The sequence below is a fragment of the Lichenostomus cassidix genome, chromosome 7 (genome assembly GCF_008360975.1).
Source record: "Lichenostomus cassidix isolate B80296 chromosome 7, HeHo_3.0, whole genome shotgun sequence".
NCBI lineage: Eukaryota > Metazoa > Chordata > Aves > Passeriformes > Meliphagidae > Lichenostomus > Lichenostomus cassidix.
In genome coordinates, this window is record NC_139488.1 from 28,614,386 (window position 1) to 28,637,109 (window position 22,724).

The 22,724-nt window shown below is 47.8% G+C and overlaps 1 protein-coding gene across 5 annotated transcripts in view; it reads right to left on the reverse strand.

Annotated features, from left to right (window-relative positions):
- Positions 1 to 22,724, reverse strand: part of HEG1 (heart development protein with EGF like domains 1) — a 51,258-nt gene that overhangs the window by 17,569 nt on the left and 10,965 nt on the right. For 3 of the 5 annotated variants that reach the window (XR_014853528.1, XM_085066990.1, XM_085066987.1), the window contains exons 2-15: positions 15,186 to 15,461; positions 13,985 to 14,200; positions 13,335 to 13,586; positions 11,874 to 12,182; positions 11,146 to 11,463; positions 10,323 to 10,628; positions 9,127 to 9,435; positions 7,886 to 8,443; positions 7,202 to 7,543; positions 4,869 to 6,215; positions 3,214 to 3,333; positions 1,539 to 1,633; positions 682 to 740; positions 57 to 217 (exon numbers count right to left, since the gene is read on the reverse strand). Coding sequence is in view for 4 of the 5 variants with exons in the window: in XM_085066990.1 (XP_084923116.1) it covers positions 57 to 217; positions 682 to 740; positions 1,539 to 1,633; positions 3,214 to 3,333; positions 4,869 to 6,215; positions 7,202 to 7,543; positions 7,886 to 8,443; positions 9,127 to 9,435; positions 10,323 to 10,628; positions 11,146 to 11,463; positions 11,874 to 12,182; positions 13,335 to 13,586; positions 13,985 to 14,200; positions 15,186 to 15,461 (4,668 nt within the window). In the remaining variant the exon portion in view is untranslated. The remainder of the gene's footprint in view (positions 1 to 56; positions 218 to 681; positions 741 to 1,538; positions 1,634 to 3,213; positions 3,334 to 4,868; positions 6,216 to 7,201; positions 7,544 to 7,885; positions 8,444 to 9,126; positions 9,436 to 10,322; positions 10,629 to 11,145; positions 11,464 to 11,873; positions 12,183 to 13,334; positions 13,587 to 13,984; positions 14,201 to 15,185; positions 15,462 to 22,724) is intronic. The other 2 variants (XM_085066988.1, XM_085066989.1) reach the window with 2 other exon arrangements.

The window sequence follows — 22,724 nt, forward strand, 5'->3', positions numbered from 1 at the left end:
AGCAAAATAAAACATCCCTTTCCCCTCCTGTCACAGTCCCTCCAGATGCTATTTACCTCTGTGGAGTGATTTCAGGCTGGAGATGAACTGGCAGGCTTCAGTGGGGGATTTGCAAGCTCGAATGTAGCTTTTCACACTGCTGATAACATCGTAGAAAGTCACGTTGGATGCTAAAGAGAACGTGGATTGCACTGAAACATGCACAAAATTTGCCTCCCTAACAAAAAACAAAACAAAACAGCTCTGAGTATCATGGGTCAATCTGATGTCATCATTAGCACCTTTTACACAGCATTGTTATTAACACAAGTCTATTACCACAGACCCAGAATTACACACACACTGAAAGAGCCATGCACTGTAACAGACCTTAAAAACAGGACTAACCAATGCACAGAGAGGAAAATGCAGAGCTGGAAAGGATGCTGGTAGCCCAGCCACTTTGGAACCAGCCATAAATCCCTCCTGGGCAGCTCTCAAGCCCATCCCCAAACCGCTCAGGTCAGGAGATGAGTACCAGGTGAGCCAGACAAGCTGGTCAGGCATTCCTCATGCCCTGTATCACTGCCAGGCTGGATTGTATCAAGCTCAGCACTGACTCAAAATGGAGAATGTGGATCTTAAATTGAGTATCCTGAATGCTCAAGTTTCTCATTCTTTCCCTGGCAGCCTTAGCCTTACCTGCTTGCCTTAACTGTGGAGTGGTGGTATCCTGGCAAGACTGACAGGGATGCATTGAGCTGCAAGGAAGGAGAGAGCAGCTGTTAGTGCCCCAGGGATGATGGAGGGAGGCAGCCCGTGGGATGTGGCATGGCATACTCCTTCTGGATCACTGACACCATCCCCTGTGCTTGCCAGAGATGCCTGCTGAGACCAAGGGGGCTCTGAGCACCCCAAGGGCTCATCTGCTCTGTAAGAGAGATGCACTGCCCTGTTTCCAGTAAGGGGTGGACAAAGTCACCATTGCACAGCCTTGGATAAGAACAAAGACCTGGGGATTTTGACCTGTGGCCCCACTGTGTAATGACTACAAAGGTCAAGGATGAGCCAGATGCCAACAGGGAGAGAGCCCCATGCAAGGCCGACCTCAAAGCAGCACTCTTGGAGACTGCAGATCTTCCAAGGAGCCTCCCTGACCCTGGATCTATGCAGTTGTCTGTATTTACTCCCCAGCACAAGCTGTGCAAGCAGCACCACAGTGACTCCACCCAGCAGCCTCCTCCTTTGGCAGCATCTCCAAATCACCTGCTCCAAAGAGCTGGAATAAAGTGCAGCCAGCCCAGGAACCACACACAGGATGAACTTGTGCATGCAGTGATCTAGATAAGAACTGCACAGATATGTACCTCTCTCCAGCCCATGGGCTTTTTTGGAGCAATTGATGTCACAGCCTGTGGGGAAGCCAACAGCCCATCCAGCACTGGCTCTCAACTGACCGAGAGCCACATGGCTACAACTCAATGGCTGGGAAATATGATAATCAGAGGAGTGAAGCAGCCTTGTCCCAACATTGCCAAAGTCCCAGCCAGGACACTCACCATCTCCAGGATCTCCCTCTCAACGTGGAAGAGCTCTGTGTACTTCCCGTGGGTGATATTAAGTTTCAGGGGAACCTGGCCAATAAATATTCTCACTAAAAAGGAGAATAAGAGAAGTTAGTTGGAGCACATCTCTGTGCCACGTGTAGATGTGGTTTCATCTGCCTTACATGAGGGGCTGTCTGCATGGAAAATCCCCATACAAGGCATATAGAAAACTCATGTCTAAAAGAGTCAATGCCCCAATAAAGCAAAGTCACAGCCTTGGGTTTTTTCCCCAAGGGTTGCTGCAATGCTCCCACAGTCCCAGTCAAATTCTAGAGCTCAGTGTTGCTGAACAGACAGAATTTCACTTCAGTGTTCATACATTTCATACAGAAACACTGACTAACTTAAATAGGTCCCTGAACACAGAGAGAAATGGATAGATTTAGTAATAAGACAGTGTCAGATACCAAAGCTATTTATGATAATTTGGGGTAAACATGTCAAATCTCCTACTCCTCCCTGCAATGGAAGGAAAAGAAATCAGCAAGTCAAAATAAAGTACTGTAGAAAGGACATTTTCATTTTTCAAACTGCTGGAGAGAATGAGCAATGACATTTGAAAAGAGGTCCAAAAGATGCATTTTTCTGTGCTTAGATTCATCTTTGATTCACAGCAGCAGAATTCAATAATCTGAGTTGTCCAGACTTGCAGAGATAATACCCCTAAATCTTGTATTAAGTGTCATGAGATACTCAGTGGAAATAAGAACAGAGAGCTCCAGCTCTATGTTGCACCAGAAAAACAAATACAGTTGCAGATAACATTATGAAGTCTCCGATTCTTTCCCATTTTTTTCCCATCCACTGAGCCTATTTTCACCACAAACTGTTTATCAGACATCTCTAATGTATCAACTCCAGACAAAAATCATTATGAGAATCACCTTCACAATATTTATGCAATCTGCCCATACCCCAGTTCAAGGCATAATCAAAACAAGTCTCTAAATTAGAAGCTGACACATTCCAACTTGAAGAAATGTTTCAAAACACTCTTCAGGGACACCTCACCCATGTTTCCTTAGCAAAATTTCCATGCCTCTAATCCTCGTTGATTAAGGGTCAGAAGACAATCTATGAAAACAAATTCCCCTTTACAATGGGATATTGTAAGTCCTTGAGACTGAGAGTCCTCTAATAGAAAGGAAAGGGTCAGAACATGAGTTCCAACTAATAACTGTGCTGCTCAAAAAATGCTAAAGGTATGAAACAAGACCTTGATCTTACAAAGACTTTCATGGCTGCTTAATTTTCCACACATGGCTGATCCCACTGAAGCCAGGTTACACAATAGCCCCACTCACTTCTCCCAAGCCAAGTGCTGTCACCAGAGCGTGCAGGGCTGATAAGCTGCTGAATGCTTTTTGGGAGTTGTAAAATACAAGCCTGAGCCCACCCTTCTATTGCTGCACTTTTAAGAAGCCCTCAGATATCTCTGCCTGCTCCCCAGGCAGCCCAACATGACAGGCATTAGACACCACACTTGTGTAAACACTAAAAGGCTCTGATAAAAGTGGTGGTTGGGAGGAACATTAAGCTCCTGAACTAGTTTGAGCCTAAGTCAATTTATTTTAGAAGATTAAAGATAATTATTTCCATCCCTGGTTTTTCACTTTTGTTTTCTTACCTAAATTGCACTTTCCTTTTTCCAGCTCATATCCAAGGGGACACTGACAGATATAGGATCCATGGGTGTTGTTACAGGTGGCCAGAGCAGGACAAGGGTTGGAAAGACATTTGTCCACATCTATAAAATTGAAAAAAAAACAGGTTATAGTAAAAGAATCATAAAAATCATCAACTGGTGGGTTAAAAGAGATCAACTTGGCTGCCTTTCTGTGACTTCTTGAGCATTATCAGATGCTTCATTCCATCATTTGCACTTACTATTTATCCTGATCCTAATTATTCTGTTGGAGCTGAAAGAATAAATATAAACCACTGGACTATTCACTCAAAAGCCCTTGGGATCTATTGTGGATCTATAATAATATGAGCATCCAACTTGTCTACAGCACTGCTCATCAGAAGATCTCAGAGTTCTTTCCAAAGACAAACAACCCAATAGTTTATAGATGAGCAAGGGCTTGGGGAGCAGACACCACTGATGTACACTGTCTCAGGGGATTAATGACTGTAATCTCAGATGCTTCATAGATTACACAACTCAAACTGAAAATTCTGAAGAATATATCCAATATTTCCTCTTGAAACAAAAAGATGTTGTGGTCGAAAAAGCTCCTCTTGCTGTGTGTATGACTCACATGAGCACAAATGCGTATCTTCTCCCAGGGCAGTGAATGCCCATCTACAAAGCACTATGTCCAAGACAGCAGAGGATTTTTTGCATTCTGGTAAATCTTTGCATTCTGACAAATCTTGGTTTTCAAAGGAAAGAGTAATTTGGCAAAAGTGTGAATCAGTTGCTAAAAAGGGTGCATTATCTTAATTTTTCAATTAAAAAATAATTCATTCCAGTAAAGTGATTTTTTTTTTGCATGAAGCTATAGCTATAATTAAAACCAATCAGCTTGAAAAGTAACTTTTAAATACTTAATTACTGGATGGAATATATATTATTTCACTGAGATTAATACCTTTAGCACCCACAATATCCTACAGTGGCCTGATGGCTGGGCTCTGAACTTCAAACACAACATCAACTTCCTTTCATATAAGACTTCAGCAAATGTATTTACTTGCGAAGATAAGGAAAGGAGACTGGCAGTGGTAATAAATTACTATAACAGCACACTCAGCAAGACCGCAGTACATAGCATACCAGGAGAAGCATCAGGCCCCTAAGTAGAAGATTATTTAGTGAGGCGGGGAGAAAACAACTATAGGTTGTTGTAAGAGAAGCAGTTTCAACACAAATACCAACTGCTGGCCAACTGTACTTTCTCATTACTAAGACAGATATTGGTAATTATTGATTGCTATTGTTAACCTATCAATAAATATAAAATGCATCTTGTGCTTACCTGGAAGGCCAATCTGCTTTATTTTCTCAAAACTGTAAAATTTCAGCTTAACTTTTCTATCACAAACACTCACCGAAGTGCTCTCCCTTATTTTCAGCCATTCAACTAGATTGCTAAACCCTCAGCTTAAAAAAAACCCACATGAAGACAGAGTTGTTGCCCTTAAACCCTGCTGACAACAGACTTGTCATACATACAAATATACACAACTCTTGGAAAACTCTTAAAATGGGACCCAGGCAGTCCTGCCCTGCTTGCTCCTGGCCCCAGCACTGGTGAGAGCCATGGTACACATTACCTGTTGCAGGAGGTGATGTCCTCAGCCCAACCGTGCTGCTCGACGGAGCTACAGTGGTTGGTTTGGTAGCAGCCAAAGTAGTTGCAATGCTCACAGTGGTCTTGATGGCTGGAGGGGCTTCAGAAGGACGTGTAACAGGAATGTTCTCCTCAGTGACTTTACCAGGCTTTGCAGTGGTGGGATTGGTGGCCTCTGTGGTTTTACCAGTGGTGTAGCCATGCTTAGTGGCCGTGGGTGTCTGAGCCCTGTGCTCTTTCACGGTGCTGGCCTCACCTGGGGTGGGCTGGCGGCTGACCGGCGTTGTCAGCACGGGAGGTTTCACTGTGGTCACTACCACTGTGGGGACAACATTGCTGTGACTTGTTGCACTTGGTGAGGGACTCTGGGGTGCATCTGTTGGACTGGCCGTGGTGAGCTGTGGTGTTGCCTTCCCAAAGCTGTCCCCTTGGGTGGTGGCATCTCTAGGCGAGGCAGTCTCTGTTGCTGTCGCAGGAGCAGACACTGACACGACGCGGCCACCGAGCAGCTCCATGGGTGCTGTAGGGAGAGGCGACCCAGTGGGGGTGAAGGTGGTGCTGTTTTGGGGCTGGTGTGTGACACTGGGCTTGCTGGTCTCTCTGGGTGAGCTCCTGGCCGTGGCAGCTGTGGAGGGCACCCTTCTGATTACACTTGTAGCCACAGTGGTGCTCGCTTGGTCACTGTCACTGGACTGCGATATGGATGAGGGTGAGGAAAACACAGGCAATAAAGATGCTAATGAATAAGATGGGGAGGGCAGGGAGGAAGTGGGCAAGGAGGACGACAAAGCCTGCAGAGGGGATGAAGATGCCATCACAGAGTACAAGCGTGGCTCGGGTGATTCTGACTGTGTAAACAGAAGGGTTGGTGGTGGTGTTGATGACAGCGAGTGCTGCAGTGATGACAGTGAGGAAGAGGCTGGAAATGCTGATGAAGAGAGAGATGATCTGTCAGTGGTCAATAGCTCAGAGTCAGTGTTGAAGAGAGTTGTATTTTCTAAGCTGCCTGTAGAAGCAGAAGTCGACGGTTTGGAAGGGTGCACCAGCAATGGCTCTGTAGATGGTTCAACAAAACTGCTACTGTTCGATGCATTGGTCTGCCTGTCATGAGCCACAGATGATTTTGATGCATCAAAAGGGCTGGAAATTTCAGAAAAAAAGGTGGAACTTTCTGAGGAGTCAGCAGAGGTGCTGCTGTTGGAGATAGACAGGAGGGTCCTTTCTCCTCCTCTGGTGTATGTGGTTGAAATGTATGTGCCATCTGTGTGAGAAACAGAGGTCCTTCTCTCAGCATCGATGCTACTGACTGGGTGATGGCTACCTGAAGAGTCTGGAGTAAAAGGACAAAAAACATTAGAAAGACAGAGTAATATGAAATTATTTTGATGTCATATTAAAACTGCTTGCCAAATAAATAAGATGTTCTTGTCTGTGAACCTGCCCATGCTTTTCTAAAAATTTCGAGCACCATTCAAGCATGGGTACGGGATCAGCAATCATGTGAGCTCCTGAATTGATTCTAAAATGGTGAACCCTGACAGACACAAGACTCTCATGAAATATGTAGGTTTCCAAATCACTATTCTTCACATATTGCTTTCCTAAATTAGTGACCAAGCACTTAATATGCCGTGGTATTTGTGGGAAGCTAAGCAGGAAAACCCAACTGTTCTCTTTATCACTCATAATTTATAAAACTCATATCCTCTCACTCTTATCCTCCATTCCCATCTACAGAATATCCATCTTCTTCAGTCAATTTGTTTTTAGACACAGTGAACTCCATGCCTCTGCAAGATGAAATTATTACATTATGTTAATTTGCAGCTTATCATGAACCCAGTGATTCAAAACTTTGCAGCCAGGAAATCCTAAATGAATAGCATATCGGTCTGCAAATAATTCAGATTATTTAGCATAAAAGGTGAGATCAATCTTATAACACAAATTTCAGGATGTACAGCTAAGTTCAGCCATCTTTAAAAAAATAAAACAGGGTATCGAAAATTTGGTTTAATTCTACAACTGACTTAGGTCATCACAAAACACTTCTGAAAGCATGACCCAAAAGAAACCAGTTTGGATGCAAAAAAAAAGTAATGTGACCATCAAAACAGGAAAGTTTGTGGCTCTACTTCTGCAACAGTTCCCCATCTGTGTGGGGTCTGGTTTTGATTCTTTTAATGGAAACATCCCCGTAAGTGAACCCACAGGTGGTACTGCCTGTAGCAATGAATGAGAACTTTACATACAACATACTAAAAAACAGGACAATGTGAATTCCCCCAACATGTGCACCAGGAGATATCAACTTACTTGTGAGGTCGTTTTGGGAAGAAGAGTAAGTGGGTATTTTGGCAGAATGTACATAGACTGTCTCTGTTGCCAGGCCAGGGAAGCCCCTGCTACTGGTGGAGGTGTTGGCTGTCCTGCTCTGCTCCATCAACGCTGGCTCAGCTGGCCCTGGAGAGCTGGAAGCTTCAGCATGGGGAGAAGAGCTCTCCATGCCACCAGCCAATGTGCCATCTGTCACCGAGTGCAGCATCCTCTCCTCACCTCCAGCAGACGTGGATGAACTGTACACAGGATCGGTGATGGGGCTGGACATCCTCTCCTCAGCACCTGAGCTGCTGTGGGGGTGATGGCTGCTGCCAATGGCTGGAATGGGATTGAAAAGCAGGCATCTGATTTTATCATCTCAGAGCAGACAGGACTGTCCAAATTCACAGGAACAATCAGTACCACTAGAATCATAATGGTATGTTTATGTTATTTATAATTATCACCCAACCCAGACAGGCAGTCAATGTGTCCTACAGCTACATCTCTCAAGAATGAGACCCTTCTTGTAAAGCATCAACAGCTGCAGATATTGGGCACTAATAAATGCTGCCCATGACACCTGCAACAGCTGTGACGTGCTAGTGGTCATATCAATCCCACAGAGAAGGGGAAGGGAGAGGCAGTGAAATGCTGCCCCCAGAGCTCAGAAAAACTCACTGGAAGGTTCACCAGCAGCTGAGAAGTAGGTGGAGACCCTGGATGAAAGGGTGTCCTTGGGCTCTGGGGACCCTGCTTGGCCAGATGGCAAGTGTCTCCCCGCAGTCCATGCTGTGGAGGATGGGACAGGGCCAGTGTGGGTGTCCCCAGCTGTGTCCAGGTGAGACGTGAGGATTTCTGCTTCTGTGCCCCATGTGCTGCGGCTGCCTGGGACTTGAGATGTCCCCTCCTTGTGGATGAAGAGTGTGGCTGAAGGTGAAGGCACTGAAATACTTGGAGAAAACGCAGGCAGCAGCTTTGTTGGAAGCTCACTGAGGCCAGCACCGCTCTGTGAAACATTACTGTGCTTCCCAGGCTCTGCTGCTACTGAGGACAGCAGAAGGACTGTGTCCGAGGTGCTGGTGGGGAGTGGAGCTGGAGCAGAGCTCCCTGTGGCACTGGAAGCTCTGTGGCTGTCCAACATAGGCACTGTGCTGCTCTCCTCACTGGCAGTAGCTGTCACCACACTGGGTGTACTGGCGAGAGGCAGGCGTCCTCCCATTGCCGAGGTCCTTTCTGCTGAGAAAGAGCAAAGCAAAATGGATTTATGCACCCTAAGCTATAAACAGGCAGGAATGCTCTCTTCCATCACCACCCTCAGGCTGACAGCACAGAGAGAACGCAACAGAAAATCCAAACCTGCAGAAAATGCTAACTGTGAAGGCACAGCCCTTTCCTGTGCCAGGAGGTGCTGCTCACAGCAGGGCACCCTGAAGAGGGCACTGGAAACAAGCCATGGGAGCACTTTTGGGTTTTCTTCCCTTCAGTGCTGCTCCCGGCACTGCAGGCCTGCCCTGGGCACCAGGCACCCACACTGCCACCTCTGCACCCACAGTGAGCAAAGAGACAGCACCCAAATCCCTGTACTCAAAAGAAAGCATGGCAGGCTTGTATGGGATTAGTAAATACTGTCTTTGCACCCTGGGGGGAGTCAGGAATGACTGGTGCTGCTTCTGCTGGTACAAACATAGCCAACAGGGCAGTCTTGAAACTGTGCTGTCTCTGAAAACACAGCTAGTCTCAATGCCAGACTGCTCTGGCAGTAAGGCTGGCTTTTCCTGGTGACTGAATATAAGAAACAGATAATGCATTTTTCTCTGGAAATTGAAATTTTCATCCATAACATGCAATGCCATTGTCCAGCACCTAGCATGCCTTCACTCTCCATGCAGGTGAGTGTCTGATGTGTGGTCAGAGCTCACCTAGCAAAGTGATTTCTGAAGCAGACAGCGAGCCTGTGAGCAATGGGTTCACTGAAGACATGGTGGCACCTCTGCCACCACTACCCTGGGCTCCTGAAGAAGCCTGGGAATGGCCTGGAGAGCTGATGTTTTGGGTGCCAGCGGTGGAAATCTCTGTTGTTTGGGCCAGTGTGGTGCTGGCTGACAAAGATCTTAACGTCCTCCCTCCACCCTTGGTGGCTGTTGTGGAAACGGAGGTGCTGGTGGTGGGGAAATTGGTTCTTCTCTCTGTTGACAGGATGCTGAATGACACATAGCTGCTTCCAGGAGCTAAAATGTGATAAAAAAACAATTTACATTTTTACACATATGAAACTATAAATAAAAATGAGATTTGTTCCCGTAGAACCCAGAGGCAGCAAGTACACAAACACAAGTAGAAAATATGAGATGTCAATTTCCAAAGATGTAAATCCTTCCTACAAAAATTTGTCTTCTGAAAAACATAGCGTGATGCTGAGAAAAGTGCTATTATATAAAAGCTGTTGAAATACTAATGCTGTGCACTTGACTTCACCATTATGTGCCTGAGTGCACTAGAACAAATATCGTGACAGCCCAGAAAAGCCTGGAAATCAGTTCAAACAAGGCACTACCCTGAGCACTGTGAAGGGCTTAGAGAAGACTGAAGAAACAGGATCAGGGGGCTCAGACCCCTTCAGCACCACAGTGGGGACTAGGACCAAAAAGCAGCATGAAGGACCTCAGAGACCACATTCCAAGTTGCCTTAAATTTGTTGAGCTGGTTCAATTTCTGGGAAGCAGCATGGTCCAAGAAGTAGGACAGAAAGTAGGAACTGAAGTCTGATCCCCGAGACCACAGGGACATGATCTAATTCTCACTTGCTTAGTTCTCTTGTCTGTAACACAGAGATAGCAACTGGAGATGGTAAAAAAACGATTCTGATTTGAAAGTTAATTATTTTTCTCAGCTTAATGAAACTTTCCACACATGTGCCCTTTCTGTAAAAAAACTTAAAGCACTTTTTTTTTTTGGGTCAAGCAAAAGCTGAAATATTTCAAACACAAAATCACACTGAATCCTTCCTAACAGTCTATTCTGCATAGCAGGAAAGAGTCAGGCAAGTGCAAGTTGCAGGAACAGTCCTCCTTTGGCTTCTAAGAAAACTCGTATTTCAATTCTAACATGAGCTCACCTGGGGAAGAACCTTCAGAAGAAGAGCGAGAGTGTGTTAGGGAAGAGCCTGCCACCTGCTCGGTGAAATCTGCCATTTCTGTGGACCCCTGAGCTCTGTAGGTCTCTCTCACAGAAGATGTGGACAAGGGTTGGGTTGTGCCCAAGGTCCTGTCCATGCCCCTGCTGGACGTGGAGCCCGAGGCAGACCTGGGGGGCCTCCTGCTGCTGCTGGATGTGGCTGGAATGGGAGTATTGGTGGCAGAGGAAGCGAGGGAGGTTTTCTCTGCCACTGAGCTGTTAACTGGTCGGTGGCTGCTTCTGACACCTAGGATACAACAAAACCAGGTTTGATTCATGCAGACAGAGCTATAAATTTTAGGGATTGTTTGCTCAGCACCCATTTCTACGCTGCCCATTGAGAAACTGAAGGTGTTTCTCTGGGAAGAGGAGAATCTCTTATGTGCCTTACAAAGAGCCATGAGAATCTCAAACCCACATCCTACAGACCAGCCTGCGCGGCAGATGTAGCACCAGGTGAAAGATGCAAAACCCCAGCAAGTGTCTCTGGCACAGAAAGTGTGTGCAGGTATTTCTAACCAATGCTCTTCCCAGGGCAGGAGTTTCATTAGCAATGAGAACATTGATGTTTTTCACTTTTTCACGCAAAAGCTGAGCTCCACTCTTCCCCTTCTCACCTGCCCCACTGCCAGCCCAGTGCAGCCAGTAATAAAAACATCCATGTATCCAATAATGACTGATGGCCATATTTGAAGACAAACAGTGCAGGGCTGTGAAATGTCACCCAGCCCCAAGGCAGACAGCTTTCAGACGAACAAATTTACCTCGGGAAGGACCTTCAGAGGCAGAGAGGGAGCTTGTGAGCAAAGCACCTCCAGGAGAGCCTGGGAGATCAGTGGCTTCCTGTGAGCCATTGGGATGGTGTGTCCCAGTCCTCAAGGAGGAGGTGCTCCCCCTCAGAGAGCCTGTGGGGTCGGTGCTGGTGGCAGAGTCCCTTGTCACCCCAGCTGTGTGGCCATTTGCTGGGGACATTGGTGTCCCCACTGCCACGCTGGACATGTCAGCACCCTGGGAGTCCAAGGGCAGCGTCGCCTCTTCTGCAGCTAGGATGCTCTTGGGAGATTCATAATTGCTGCTAAAGGCTGAAAAAGGAGAAAAGAGAGACAAAATTGCATAAACATAAATAAAAACTGTCACGTGGGTTTCGTTCCACTAGCAGTAGATGAAGACAACATATGTGTGAATATTCAATATGGAAATATTTAATACTGGGAAATCATTAAGACAGGGGGGAAAAGTGGTCTCTAAATAGGAACTGCTGAAGTTATTGCTTGCAAAATTCAACTGGAAGTTTTCAAGGAAAATCTATCTTCCCCTTCCAACAAGAATAATATTTATCCATACCTTCATTTCTGTGAAATGTTTTTAAATGTACACAATGTGCCAAATACAATATTATTCCTCCTTTCTTTAAAATAAAAAGGATGTATTTTGTTAATAAAGAGTCTTTAAATAAGAGTTCTGAGGTATATAGCTATCCATCAAAACTCACTTGTGGAAGCACTTTCTGAAGCAGATGGCGAGCCTGTGAGCAATGGGTCTGTGACACCTCTGCCACCACCACCCTGGGCACCCACAGACCTCCCAGGGGTCTGGCTCTGGGCTGAAGAGATGCTGATTTCAGTACCAGAGGTGGAAATCTCTGCCATGCTGACCAGCCTGGTGCTGGCTGGCAGAGACCTTAATGTCCTCCCTCCACCCTTGGTGGCTGTTGTGGAAATGGAGGTGCTGGTGGTGGGGAAATCTGAACTTCTCCTCTCTGTAGCTGAGTTGCTGGATGGCTGGTAGCTGCTTCCAATGGCTACAGTACAATAAAAAAAATGGATTTATACATATGGAATCATAAACAGATGGATCAATTTTCTTCCCAGATGCTTATGGTACACATACATATATTAAGCATAGGAAGTTTTCAATCTGGACAAAGTGCTCTTTTGGAAAAGCATGACTCCCCTCACTGCAGGAAGACCTTGCACAAAACCCAGGGCTTGCTGCCAGGCTTCATGAGAGCAGGGTGGCCCAGACAGCAGGAAACCCCACAGGACAAAGCCTGCAGGGACTTGCCTTTAAATCCCACCTGTGCTCTAATACTACTGGAAGTGGGCTCAGGCTCTCTTTTTTAAATTTTTTTCTTCTTTTTCCTTTTCTGTTTTTTTGGTAGCTTGAACACAGCATCAAATAGCAAAGGGAGGAAACTTTAGCACAGTGACATTCCCAAATGAGCCTGCAGCTCGCTACACATCCCAGGGCTCAGCAGGGCACTGTCCTTTGGATATGGGATCTCAGGTTTTCTGCAGTCCCAACGCTGCTCCCAACAGCTGTGACAGAGGGAAGGGATGTGTCAGTGAGAACCCTGGAGATGTGCTTGCTCCTGGAAAGCTCTGGACACAGGATAAGGCCTCAGCAACACTGAGGTTTTCAGTAAGTTTACGTGGAGCTGCGCAAAGTCTCAGTTTTTGAGAACTCCACAAACTGGCTGCCTGCAGAGCAAGGTTTGCTGTCCTGAGCAAGTTGTTAAGCACAGGCATCTCACCCCGTCTAGCTGAGGGCAACCCCACCCAGTGTGGCCACAAGTGTGGGTTCCCAACCTCCCACCCCACCCACTCCATCACCACTTGGGCATAGGTCAGATGGGGTTCAGAGCTGCCCTTGCTCTGCAGCTGGCACTGGCCCAGTGAAGATATTTCACAGCTGCAGACACCCACCCTGCAGAAAACACTGTGATAACATCCAAAGAACTTTATTTTTTTTAAGTGGAAAATGCTGAAGGCTTTGGATCAAATTTTTTTTTCCACTGCTTTTTCCTGCTTTCAGCAGGGAATTTCAGCTAACCATCCAAATAATAAAAAACAGAGCGCAAAGCATGCAAAACAGAGCATCTCCTCTGTTTCAAGAAAGCAAAAACTACAAAATGGCTTTTCAAAGCTATAAAACAAAGGCCAGTAAAGCTCACCTCCGAAAGTGCTGTCTGTGAGAGGTGATGCTGTCAGCACAGCGCTGGTGGAGTTCCCCGTGATGTGGTCTGCACCAGCCTGGGTACTTGAAGCTCGGGAGGAGACCTGGGGCTGTCCCAGGGTGCCAGGGAGGGCAGTGCTGGGGTCACTCCCCGAAGGGCTGGGTGAAGTGGCTGCAGTGCCCATGGCTGGGCTGCTGCCCAGCTCTGTGCCTACCCAGCTGCTCACCGGTTGAGAGGGACTGCCAGTGCCTGCAAGGTAATGGGGGAAAGCAGGTCAGAGCCCAGAGATGGGCTTAGCTGCCCACCCACCATCCCCCACAGTCACCCTCTGCCTGTCCCTCAGCCCCCTGTCTGCACTATGCCTACAGAAACTCTGTGTCTGGAAGCTGCACCAAATAGGAGGAGAAGCCTATTATACCAGGAGAAGCCACGTGGATTCTTCTCTCCACCCCTGTGCATGAAGCAAGCCAGAAAACTGCCCTGAGTGCACAGTGAGGATTGAGAGCTGCATCCACAAAGCTCTGTGCAGGAGAATGCAGGAGAACCAGGCTTAACCAACGCTGGTTGCTCTGGGGAGCAGCATTCATCTCACTCCCAGGTGATGGAACTCTTGCCTGGTGTTCCTAGGCTGAACTGGGATGGCTCACCTGGATGATGAGATTCTGAAGATGAAGGTAGCAGTACTGTCCTCATGGTGTTGTTAAACCCTGACACATCCCAGATCTGTGTCACCTCAGACGAACCAGTGCTGACAGCTTCCAAGCCTGGCAGTGTCCCTTCAGCAGCTGCAGGGCTGTTGGGAGAGGCCAGAGCCCTCCTGCCTCTCCCTTGGCTGCCTGCAGCACGGTGATGGCTTCCAGGGTCTGGAAAGCAACAGGGAGAGGGTCATGTTCCCCTGGAAAAGCTCCTTTGTCTCAGCTGGGTGGCAGCAGCATCACCTGAGGTACCCAGCCCTACCACATGCAATAGGAAGGGTCACAGCTGCATCCCTCATGTTCCCTCTGTTTAACAGAGCAGTTTAACTGCAGGAGGGATTGATGGGAACAGAGGGTTTCTGTCGCCAAAAAATAATGGCATTTTAAATATTGTCTTCATTTGTGCGTGGCACAAGAAACAGATTTTTTAAAAGATATTAAAAATGCAGAAGGCAGCAAGAAGCTGGTGCCAGAACAGCCCACAGCTGGCAGCCTGGGCATGCCAGCTCCACATTCTAGTCCCTAAGCAGAAAAAAAATCCAAGGAATCAAAAACATTAAAGAAAACCTCTGTGCTTATATCTTCTGTTGGCTGGGGGTGTTAAAAAAAACAAACGGATGTGGGGACAGGGCAATCAGCACAGCTTTGTCCTGCCGCTGTGAGAAACAGGCCTTGATTCAAGCTCATGCTTTAAAGAGTACTCTGGCTTACTTATGACTGAAGATTATGAACAAACCCAAAGGTTCACTGGCAGGATTTCCATGTGAGAACCTCAGCTACAAATCTACCTGACACAGCTGGACAGGTATCCTTCAGTTGAGCTCTTTCAACCTAGGCTGGGCTTGCAGTGGGGTTGAGCTCCTGCTAGGAGGAGGTGTGGGAACACCCAGGGGTCTCTGCTCTTTGCACAGCCTCTGGAGCTCAGTGCATAGGCAGGACTCTCTGGGTACTGCTGGGTGGTGAAAACAATGGCAGCTTCTGAGAACCGTCTTCGTTGTAATGTTAAAAAACAAAATCCAGCTTTCCTGAGATTGGAGCTCTTTCAAAAATCTGTATTTCTAGCTGTGGAGAAGGAATACTTCCTAACCCACAGGCCATGCTCAGTCCATGGGTAGGGAACAGCAAACAGGGACTCTCACATCCATAAACTCACCAGGAGGATGGCTGGGGGTGAGCAGGTGGGTCACTGTCCCAGCAGATGGGTTCTCTGGGGATCCTGCTCCTGGTGAGAGGACATCCCCATCACCAGCAGGGAGGCCAGTGTGCCCTGTGACCCTGCTTGCTGCTGGCACCACCCTGTGCCTGGCAGGCAGTGATGCCCACTCCCTGCTCCCAGCCAGCATCGTCACCAGCTCCACGCTGTCCACAGGAGCACCAGGAGTCCTTATCTCTGTGCTTGAACTTCTCTCCTGATGGCTGCTTTCAATGACTAAAAGGAAAAACAAGAAAAAAACTTAGATCCCCATCAGCACTGATGTGCAGGCTCAGCTCACTGCTGCAAAACCAAGGCCAAGCTCTGAGCTCATTTACTTACACTAGAGAAAAATTTTGCAGAATCAAAACACAGACATGAAATTTATTTTCGGATTTGCACCAGAAAAAATTAGATTGGTCTGTGGAACCAAATACCAAAAATCACCTTTGTGCAAAACATTAATACAATTTAGCACCCTCAGGATTTTTTTGTGTTAGGAGAAATAAATCTTGAAAGGAGCAAAAACAAAGTCTTAAACAAATAACAGATGGAAATACTCGCAGTGTAGAGACTGCAGAAGGAGTGTGAAGGTCTCCAGAGCTGACAGCCCAGCACAGCCCATGAGTCCCATCCTGACTCTAAGATGAGAGGGGAGAGGGCCCCACAACTCTTGCCCTCTCTCCACTTGGCCAGTGCTTGCTGGACACCTGACCTCAAACCCCATCATCTCCAGAGAGCTGGCATGAAGCTGGCTGAGAACTGCAGGGCAGCCAGCAGGGTTGGCATAACCCATGAGGCCACCATGAGGCACTGGGGACAGAGAAGATCAATGTATGAGGTGGATTATGCAGCCCACCCAGGTGCTGAAGCACCCCAAGGTGATGAAATATTTTGGCATATCTAACATTAATGTCTGCCAGAATATGAGAAACAAGATGGAGAAGAAGACTGTGCATGAGTGGTTCCAGTGGTCCAGGAAATCAGGGTTTTCAGCCTGTGGTACCATGCAGGGCTCTGTGAGGATGTCCTGCATATCAATTCACACAAAAACCAGCAGCCCCAAGGTCTGACTGGCACTGCAGCCTCAGATGAATTTCAAAGCCCACAACAAGTCAAAGCAAGTCCAAATCTGAAACGGCAAGATCCAAGTTTTGTCAATCTTCCTTATAACCAAGACACAGTCTCTGTCATGTGCATGGCATCCACAGGGCTGTGGATCACAGAGAGGCAGCAGCTAAAGGCAGTCAGTCTCTGCCCAAAAGCTCTGATTTTGAAGGTTAAAGCTGTTCTGGGCCTCCAAACATTTTACGTAAGAAAACTGTCTCAGAGAAACATCTATGGAACACTTCCTCCTTGTCTTGTATGTTGTCTTTGGAGTTGTACCTGCCACAACAGAGGTGGCAATTTCACAAGCGGCGCCCTCTGCCCCTCTGCAACAGCTTCAGTGGGAACTCACCAAAAAAATAGAGAGGTAGGTAGGACAGTCTGTATTTCATCCTGGGAGTCTGAGCCCCCTGTGGGCCAAGAAGCCAGGAGCTGCAGTGGAGCAGGGTCCCCTAGCAGTGGCTGTGATGCCAAGCATGCTGAGCAGCCACTGCCACCCAGAGCCCACTGTGAGCCACCTCCAGTCCCATGGGACAAGCTTCTGGTCCTCACCAGCTGGACAAGGGGATGGGAAGTGGCAGATGATGTTTGCTATGTTCATCTGCAAGCCAATACCCAGCCTGCAATTGTAGCCCACAAGTCCATTTATAGCAGCCCCGAAAATGTGGCTGCGCTGGAGGGCAGCACAATGAATTTCTCTCCATCCCCCTCTCACTAAAAGCTTTCAACTGTGCAGCCCGTGCTGACTGCAAAGCCTCAGTGGCCAGCTTTGCTGCACGGAGAGAAGGCAAAGCAGCAGATGCTTAAAGAAACCCTTAGAGGCTGAGGATAGACAGAGGGAAATCTGCTTTCTCGGGCTGCCAACTCATTTGTCAACAAGGGCTCTGGACAGGCAGGCTAAAATATACAGCCTGACACTGCAGCAGGCAATTCACTGCCTCTCCTTACAAAGTAACCCTGGAAATGCCAGCAAGCAGCACCTTCAGCTGTGTTCCTTGATTGAATGAGACCAGCTCAAAAGTAAAACACTGCTGTTTGCTTGTCTGGTGGTTGTTTGCCCTGCAAATCCACCTCAGAGTTTTCTCTATCCTCTTTTGGCTCTGCAGAGCTGCTGGGAACAAGCTGAAGCAAAACCCTTCCCCGTACTGTGGGCGCCAGCAAACCTGGCTTTGAGTGCAGCCAGGAGTGGAGGGGCTGAATAAGAAGATATTATTTACACAGGCTTTTCAGAGTCATCTGGCATTTTTAACTCTGCCCTGCAAGGTATGCCAGGTCCTGGTGCAGGAAGGAAAGCCTCGTGCCAGCATGGGTTCAACTCCCCAGTTCAGTGGGTGCAGATGATGAGCCACAGTGGAAAATCCAACCCACAGCACATAGTAAGAAAACCAAATAAAACTGTGTTGTTCAACAAAATGCACATGAAATCTCACATCCATCAAGCCTGCCAGAAGAGCAAGATAATGACAATCTCTTCTTTGATTTTCCTGCAGAAATTAGGACTCCAAAGACGACCCTCCTCTCTGGAGCAGATGGGCCAGAGCAGACTTCTTCCAAAAAAATCCACATGGGACCATCTGGCCTCCCCTGATGCATTAAAGGCTTAAAGCAGAGTGGCCCTTTAGCTGAGGTACTGATGTGTTGCTAAAAATTTTGTCACATCCTAAGCTGCCAACAGCTTTCCATGGTTTAACTCCACAGCCATTGAGAAATATTTGACTTCCAGCACAAAACCCTCCTGCCACCCACTGGATCAGTGTTTTCCTTCCCATTTAAAACTAGCAGTGATGCTCACCAGACAGATCGAGGCTCAGAGTTACTTTTTTTTTGCAAGCATAACAAGCCCATGGCTTGCTGTGAGCTGAGTTATATAGCTCAGCCAGGACAAACAGATCAAGTTCCAGCTGATTTCTCAAGGCTTTGGGCTTGCCCCTGGCAGCCCAGTTGGATATCTACCTTGTGAGACTCCTGAAAAATCCCTTGTGGGCCAACAATTTTCTGTCTCCATCCCTGACACAGCACAGGCATCACCCTGTTTCAGACAGCTGCTACCAAGGCAGCGTTGTGGTGATGCTCACAACTCCACCATGGGTCAGCACGACACCAAAAGCACAACAATGCCAGCTGTCCGCAGTGACTGTGATCCCACACACACATCTTGGGGCAGGGAGGGATGAGGGACGTAACCTGCTAATGCCAGGGGAGCAGCATCCCCACAAACAGCATGTCAGGAGCACTGCAGCCAGCCAAGGCACACCACAACCTATCCCAGCCCCGCTGCTTTCCTGCAGGTGGGATTTGTTCTCTCTGAAGAGCAGAAAAATACTTTCTTGACCGGGGAACACAAATTTAGTCTGAGTTCGCCCACAAGGAAAGCCCAAAGCAGTTGACTGGCTGACCAAAGCAGCCCTTCAGCCGGAGCAGTCCCTCCTCGGGAGGGCGGCGATTCCCTGGGGACCATTCCCGGCAGGGCTGCCCATGCCGCGGTAGCTTTGCCAGGGGTGAGGGCCACCCGGGAGCATCCCACGGCGAGCGGAGCACGCGTGGAGCTAAGGCAGGCTCCTCCCGGGGACAGGCAGCTATAATTATAAACCCCACATCTGTTAACGTTGCATAATCTGAACATCAGCCGAGGCGCGCGGAGGGGAGAAGAAACTCATCTCGACTGATAAAACTCCTTGCCGGCTGCGGGAAAAGGCTGGGGAGCAAGGCAGGCTGCACGGGAGGAGAAGCGGGGAGCAGAGCCGGGCAGCAGAGCCGGGGGAGGCTGTCTGTCCCTGTCACTCCCTGCCGGTCCCTGCCGGCCCGGGCTCTGCGCTGTTTTGAACGGCGGCTGCGGATGTCGGGATCATGGGCGGAGGCCGCTTAGGAGCCAAGTGAGTTTGTGCGAACAAAAGCTGAAGCCCTAAATCTGGACGGTCCAGGGCTCTCTGGGATTTTCAATTTCCTTCCTTGTTCTTGCTCTGAAAGAAGAGGTTCAAGGCAGGGGGGTGAGCGGGAGGGGGAGCTGAAATGGAGTTTAAAAGAATTTCATACTTGGGACGGGTCAGTTGAGCGCAAACACGCTGATAATATTGCTCGGGGAAGGTCCCTCGTGTGCACTAAGTGCTGGACAAATGCAAGAGGTTTTTAACCACATGTGGTCAACCCCATCCTGCTAATATTTTTTTTATCACTACAAGGAATTATTCCACCTGGATTAAGAAAGGTGGCAAGAGAGGTGTGGGGAGGAGAAGAGGTGCAGAAGCCTTTCCAGAGGCTCTCACCCTTCTCTGGGAGTTGGTTTGGATGTGGTACCCTATAGACACATTCCCTGGCAGTGGCTTGCTCTGGTCCTCCTGCTCCTCATCCTCTTCCCCACTGGGCCCCAGGCAGAGCAGGACAACAATTCACAGGACTTTCAGTCATTTTAACCACAATAGGAAGGATTTATGCAGGCACCAAAGGTGACCAGAGCTTTACTATGTCAGCTCAAGCAAAGTGACAAGGGTTTAATGCCAGCAGCAGCCCCTGCCAGCACTGAATGCCAAGGTCCACATGGTTAATGTCCACATGGCCATTTCCAGTGACAGGTGCCCATGGGGCTGGGGACAACTGCATCATCCTCAGCCCTCCAGTGCCAGACCACGGCACCTTGCTTGCAGTTCTGCTTTATGACACAAAACTACTCTGCACTTCCACATCATCTCCCCTCCAGGACCTCTAAAGCCTCTGAAGATGCTAAAGGCCATTTTTGCTTCCTACACTTTTTTTTCGTTATCCCAGAGTGTGATGCTCAGTGATGCCATAAGGAAAAAAAAAATCCAATTACTGCCCTTAAAAGCAGTACTCTAAAGCAGGGAAACAGGTTCTCCAAAGTAAAGAGTACACAGAAATCCATGGTCCTTTCCAAAAGCAGGGGATGGATGCATATGGAGTGCCCAGAACTGGGGATAAAACCTGCACAGTGCAAGGACAGGATATTGTTCTGCTTATTGAGTGGTTTACAGCCTCTTAGTTTTGGTGTCCTAAACATTTCCTGGGGAAGGTGCAGACTCCCAGATCACCAGCTCAAGTCCATGAAATCCTAAGCTTCTTACTCATCTTTCTTGGGCAGTTTGGTTCAATCCACAGACCCCTGGCACCACAAAGATCCATGGGACCACCTGTGCTGTCTGAAAACCACCAGCCCAGGGCTCAGGGCAGCTTCTTGAGCCTCTTTTCATGATTTTTTTTTGTTTGTTTTTTAAAATAGCTTTTAACAACAGAATTTAAAAAAAAAAATCCTGGTTTACCATCAAGTCTTTGAAAAACCCATTAATATACAAGTCCACTTCCAACAGGAATAAACCATGATTTTCTATACTGCTAAAAAGCCCATAACCATGCTGAGGCTCCAGTAATATCTCAATCCATCCATCCATCCATCGGAGACTGAACCTCCAGCGCCCCAGGCCCTGTGTCCTGACTGCCTTTCTTGAGCAGAAAGCCGAACTCAGCCGTATTTTCTTGCTTGACAGCTCGTTTATATTCTGCCCCAGAAGTGTTCCTGCAGCACTAATGTGGGAAAAGCCCCTGCAGCCCCAGGGCAGAGTGAAGGCAGCAGCAGCTGACAGGTCCCTGGAGTACTTACCAAAGGGATTTCTTTCTTACTGTTTTTAGTAAACATCAATAAAACTAAGCCAAAATAGACCTCCTGAACTGCACAGCTCTCTGAGCACTCACGCCTCCTCTCCATCCCCTCTCCCACCACCTTGTGATGCTGAAATGTCCCCAGCTACCCTGCCTGCACCATAGATCCCAAATGCTAAGTCCCAGCATCAGCAAATATATTCCTAAAACCCTCCAGGCTTTTCTGTAACATCTTTCAGAAATATTACAGAAAATATCACCCATGCATCACTTCTCCTTCCTCTTTCCTGGGTTTTTAAAGTCCCCTGGAAACTTTTCTCATCGGGAAGGCAATGTTGCCCTCACCAGCACTCATAAGGACAGAGCAAAAGCCACACAGGGACCCAGCCTGTTGTCATTTTACCTTCTGCTCCCATCTGATGGCAGTGCTGCTGGAGACTATCAGACGGCTTGGGGAGGAAATCTCCTGGCAGGGCTCCACCAAAGTGGAGTTGCTAGGTCACTGGAACAATAAAAAGGCAAGAAAAAACATCCTGGCTGCAAAAAAGAAAGGGAAAAAAAAAGAAAAAAAAGAAAAATCCATGGTGGTGTGTACAGTGCTGGTGAAGTGGAAAGAAACAGGCTGGAGGGAGCAGGATGATGTTGCTGTCAGCTTCTGCAAGCACACAACTTCATTTCTAACATGGCTCTTTCTCCAGACCTCTCACATGAATAGTTCCAGAAACCTGGAATTTGTCTGCAAGGTTTGCAACTGGAGAAAATCTCAGAGGGGCAATATTTCCAGGGCAGCAGGTTCACTGCTGCTATGGAAAGATTCATTGCCCTTTGCATGCCAGCTGGACATCACAATCCATCTAAAGACTTCCACCCCACATCAGCTGCCCACGTTCACTTAAACTGGCAATATAAGAAACCTGCCCCCAAGCAGGGCTGTGTTTTGGGGATAATGAGGTGAGCATCTTCATGACGGGCTGAGCACTGCACAGACCTGGAGCTTGAGCTCCCCTGTAAGGAAAGGTGCTAGAGGTTTAGAACCTGCAGGATGAAATTTTGCTGTCTGGAAATTGCAATTTCCGGGCCAGAAGGGAGCATTAGCTCATTCTGTGTGACCTCATGATAACCAAAGTCATTCCATGTAGCTTATTTACTCCCAGTATAAGCTCAGTGACTTGTATTTGACTTAAACAGATCTTGCAAGGGGAAAAAAACCCAAACTATTGGTGTTTGTGATTATCTAGGATTTTACTCAAAACCACAAGAACTATGGGCTGAAGCACAGATTTTTCTGCACAAAACCTCAATGCCCATCAAAAAGTGATGCCAGGCAGCGTGAAGCATATGTGTGCCAAAACACATCTCCCCCAGGGGCTGAGGGCTCAGCCCTGTGCCGACCCAGGTGAAAACAAGACAGTATTTTCACATCCCACTCTGGAAAGAAAACCACAGGTCCCTGCTCCAAAGTGATCTGAGCCCAGGAGCTGCTTCCCACAGCCAGGAGGGGACAATAAATTCTGGGAAGATGGAGGAAGGAGTAGGAAGAGGGTGCTGCAATGCTGAGAGGTGATGCTGGGAGCACCCAGGGGCTGCCATGGGTCCCTGGGGGTAGGCCATGCTGCTCACTGATGCAGGTGGGCTTTGGTCCAGGTGTCTTGACCAGAGCCTCACTCCAGCAATGTACTTCAGAAGAGCTCCCCAGGGAACTATTCCTGTGCTTCACTAAGAACATGCCAAAGAGCTTTGCTGGCTGGCAGTCACACCAGGGATGATGACCAGCCTCAGAACTGA